The sequence below is a fragment of the Mustela erminea genome, chromosome 4 (assembly GCF_009829155.1).
Source record: "Mustela erminea isolate mMusErm1 chromosome 4, mMusErm1.Pri, whole genome shotgun sequence".
NCBI lineage: Eukaryota > Metazoa > Chordata > Mammalia > Carnivora > Mustelidae > Mustela > Mustela erminea.
In genome coordinates this window covers 42852456-42856319 of record NC_045617.1, presented here as the reverse complement: position 1 = coordinate 42856319, position 3864 = coordinate 42852456, and the positions used below count along the sequence as shown (strand labels likewise).

General features: G+C 37.1%; 1 protein-coding gene across 1 annotated transcript in view; it reads right to left on the bottom strand.

Annotated features, from left to right (window-relative positions):
- Positions 1-56: 56 nt before the first annotated feature.
- Positions 57-3864, bottom strand: part of RARS2 (arginyl-tRNA synthetase 2, mitochondrial) — a 60719-nt gene continuing 56911 nt past the window's right edge. The window contains exons 18-21 of the mRNA XM_032339090.1: positions 3367-3441; positions 1959-2022; positions 1424-1495; positions 57-919 (exon numbers count right to left, since the gene is read on the bottom strand). Of these exons, the coding sequence (XP_032194981.1) occupies positions 902-919; positions 1424-1495; positions 1959-2022; positions 3367-3441 (229 nt within the window). The 3' untranslated portion in view covers positions 57-901. The remainder of the gene's footprint in view (positions 920-1423; positions 1496-1958; positions 2023-3366; positions 3442-3864) is intronic.

The following is a 3864-nucleotide window of genomic DNA, read 5'->3' as shown; positions in this document are numbered from 1 at the left end:
TCTGTATCACTTTTTGTATTGTGATTATAACCATTAAGAAAATGCAAAATGTAAAACAACCAAAAATATTAAATTTTTTTTTTTCTGTGTTGGAATTTTAGGGTTCTTTGGTTGCATATAAACCAACTCTGGACTGGCCTTTTGTCAGCAAAAACCAGAGTTTATAATGACGGCAACCGGGGCAGTAGGACTCTAGACTGTAGGAGATAATGTACAGTCTTTTCAGGGAGCTGCTTTTGGAAACAGTAGGCCCTAATCTTCACTATCCCTATGTCATTTCACTCAAGATTCAGAGAAGTGAATTCAAATGAGGTGGCTACCACAGATATGGGATATGATCTCCAAACACGGGGAGGGGGATACAGGACATGAAAAACATGTTCCAATTGTACACTTTTATTCCATGGCTGGATTGTGCTAAGGAAATAATGATACTTGGAGTAAAAATCAGTAATCTGGAAGCTAACATATTTAAAATTGAGACTGCGTGGATGAGTCTTTTCTAGGACTAAGAAGGTATACCACTTGCCAATATAAAACTATCTTCATTCAACTACATAAGTGTTGGTTCATGCTAATTTCCTTCTCTATTCGTAAAAGTAGATTGTCACTAATATTCAGAATACTTCTAGCAGCACCATTTACAATAAATGATAGCAGTCTGAATGGAAATACTGGCAGATGAGGATGGCCGTACTGACTGAACAGACCGCATCAACTTATGTTACCTGAACAAATCACACAAAATATCCTTGACCAATATGCAGGTACACGAAAGAAATGACCTAATACTCCATTTCAAATTATGGTTTAACTGATGGGACAAATTTTTATAAAAAGATCCTAGTACAATATGTGTACAAGTAATTCCTTGTCATTCAGATCTATTTGGTTTCCAAGTTCATGCAGTAAGAGTTACCTGTACAGATCAATGAAAGAAAAGTATGAGATCTGTGCTCTGGGAGTGGCTGTCAGCTGTATAGGCAAAAAGGCTTAATCAATTCTCCCTAAATTGATTCAGAGCCAGCCATTATTATAAGAAAACTGAAATTGCTTTTATCAATTTTATCTGATGCAAACATGAGATAATCTCACTTATAAGAACAGTTTCTGGAAGAATGATGCTGTGAAAACCTCAAGCTGGAGCTCAAAATCTAATCTTTTATCCCCAATAGACTGCAATAAATTTTAAAAGTTTTGTGTTAGTTTTATAAAACTGTTTCATACTTACTGATCAGGAGGGAACTCAAATGATTTTTTTTAGATAAAAGTTATTAAATTGATAAATCACTTAGGCTTACTAAAATATAGATTCTGATACAGAATAACAGTTTAAATTCTAAACAAGGCATATAAGAATAGATAACTAGAATTCACTTCAAATTTAGAAAGCTATTTTAATTAGAAATTACATCCTACATACAGGTATTATTCCAAGAAGTTTCATTCCATTGGCTAGGACAGAACGCACAGCTCTGAAAAGATGAAGTCTGGCCTAAGAAATAAAACAAAGAAGGATTAAATTCAATAACAGGCTAATTATAAGTGAATAAAGAACATTTTCAAAAGTAATTTTAACTTTCTTCTAATTTAAAGTAGGAACAGTATCTCAGGGTGCTTCAGGGTTTGCTGTTGGCGAGGAAAGACAAATTCCTAGCATCCCTTATAATATGACTGGTACCCAAGAGCTGGGGAGTGAGTGACAGGATCATTCAGTATCTTATTCAAAGTATAACTTCAGATAAGGGGAACTCTTCACTTGAACACTTGACCTAGGAAGATGTGTTTTAGTCCAGTGTTGGAAAGTATATAAACTGATTGTTTCAGTCCAATTCTAACTACCACTGAGTAGAACACTACTGTAGCCAAACCACAAGATGCTATTTTAGGAACACTTACAAAATTGACTCAGTAGTATTAAGAGGATGTAGAGATTACACAGAAAACATTTAACATACCCCAGCCACATCGGGAGGACTGTCTTTTATAAGCAGTGTCTTGTGTGCCATAGCTGCAAGATGACTGAAATGGAAGACAGACCAGAGAAGATGAAGATGAAAATGAAGACCAGTAGTAATTTCCTGTTATAACACATAAGCTTGGTATCTTACTCCCTCAACTTAAGGAAATCAAAGCCCAGGGCCAATAAAGGATGTGTGCAACACTGAAACTTGGGACTTGAATTCACCTGCTTTTCTATAACAGGAAAAGTAAAACACATAGATTTTGGTCGTAATACCTCAAGTACTTAAGATTATGATTTCACTCCTTCATAAAGATGAGGGATTCCTTTCTAAAAATTAGTTTTTCTCATTTAGGCATCTTTTAGGATGAAAGCTATAACATGGCATGGACATTCCCTCTCTGTACGGTGAGGGGGAAGGGTAAAGATTAGTTATTGGGCAGCTGCACACACACTGGTCCCTCTTCTCTAAAGTATCTTTTCTGTTTAGGTAGAAGCAGCAAATAAAATAATATGCCAGAGAAATGATGATTCCAACATTCATTTCAATGATTAACAGACATTTAATTAGACTTTCTGGCTTCTTTATTTCTCTGTGACTATGGAGTTTAAAGGAAAAAAAAATATTTAAATCTGGGGAAGACAGGTAAAAAGGATAATCAAGAAAACAGTACCAATAAATCGGATTCCAGTAAATCTTGAGTAAAAGCAAGTATTTCTTTAAATAGGTTTATGGAAAGATACAAACATTGCTCTAGAAAATACCTTATAGTCAGAGCTTCTAAAACAGCTAGTATGAAATTCCTATTAAACTGATTTGCCCTCCAATTCCTCTACCCTTCTAGCTCACCAACTTTTCTGAGTGTCTATTCAAAGTCTTTTTATGGACTCCAATGCCCTGAAAATAAGCTGAACTGGCTTAATACATGCAAAAAGGCCTTTATACACTCATTTCTCACCCCTCCCAGGACCATGCGTCTAGTTCCATTAATGTAGCATGAGCAAATCTGGGTTTTTTCTTCCTTTTCTGCCACCTTGCTTCTCCTGATTAATACTGACACCTCTTCTCTGAGAAGCCCCTTCTCCTCCATCAAGGCTGCACTGAGTGCCCGAACATAGTCTCTTAGGTCCACTCTATCCTAACACATATGTGCTGTTATGTAACGACCTGTGACAAAGCTGTTGGTTCCACCAGACTGTAGTGACTGCACCTTGTATCACTGAATGAATAAATATTAACTGCTGATTTGCAAAGATGAAGCAAGAATTCCTGTAACTTAAGGCATTTCACTTTTTAGGCCAAGAGGTTTGTTTACAGGAAAACTTTAGAAGAAAGAAAGGTCCTTTGTCAGATCAGGTCTCCCATGTCTTCAATACCTGAAAACAGCAAGGTTATGAAGTACCTTAGAGTTAGAAGATAACTGACAATGTGCCTGGGTTGAAGGTCCTGAGATGATCTATAAAGCACCTCGTCGAACCTAAAAGAAACACAACAGGAGCAGTGAGCAAGGGAAGACTACGACTACTAAGCTAAGATGTTAAGATCTTCAATGTAAGGTTGACTGGACATCAGTAAGAGAAGGTATGGGGTGCCTGGGTGTCTCAGTTGGTTGAGCATCTGACTCTTGGTTTTGGCTCAGGTCATGATCTTCGGGTGGTGAGATTGTGCCCTGTATCAGGTTCCGTGCCCAGCATGGAGCCTGTTTAAGTTTCTCTCTCTCTCCCTCTGCCCCTATATGTGCTCTTGCTCTTTCTAAAAGAAGAGTAGAAGGTATATGATAAAAGACCTTGCGTGCATTTGAAGGTAATGGCACATCTTTCCTACAAATTCCTTGATGGCAGGTACTTTCTAAATCATTTTGTTATCTCTTGGGCCTAGCCTAGATCAATGACTCAGGCTA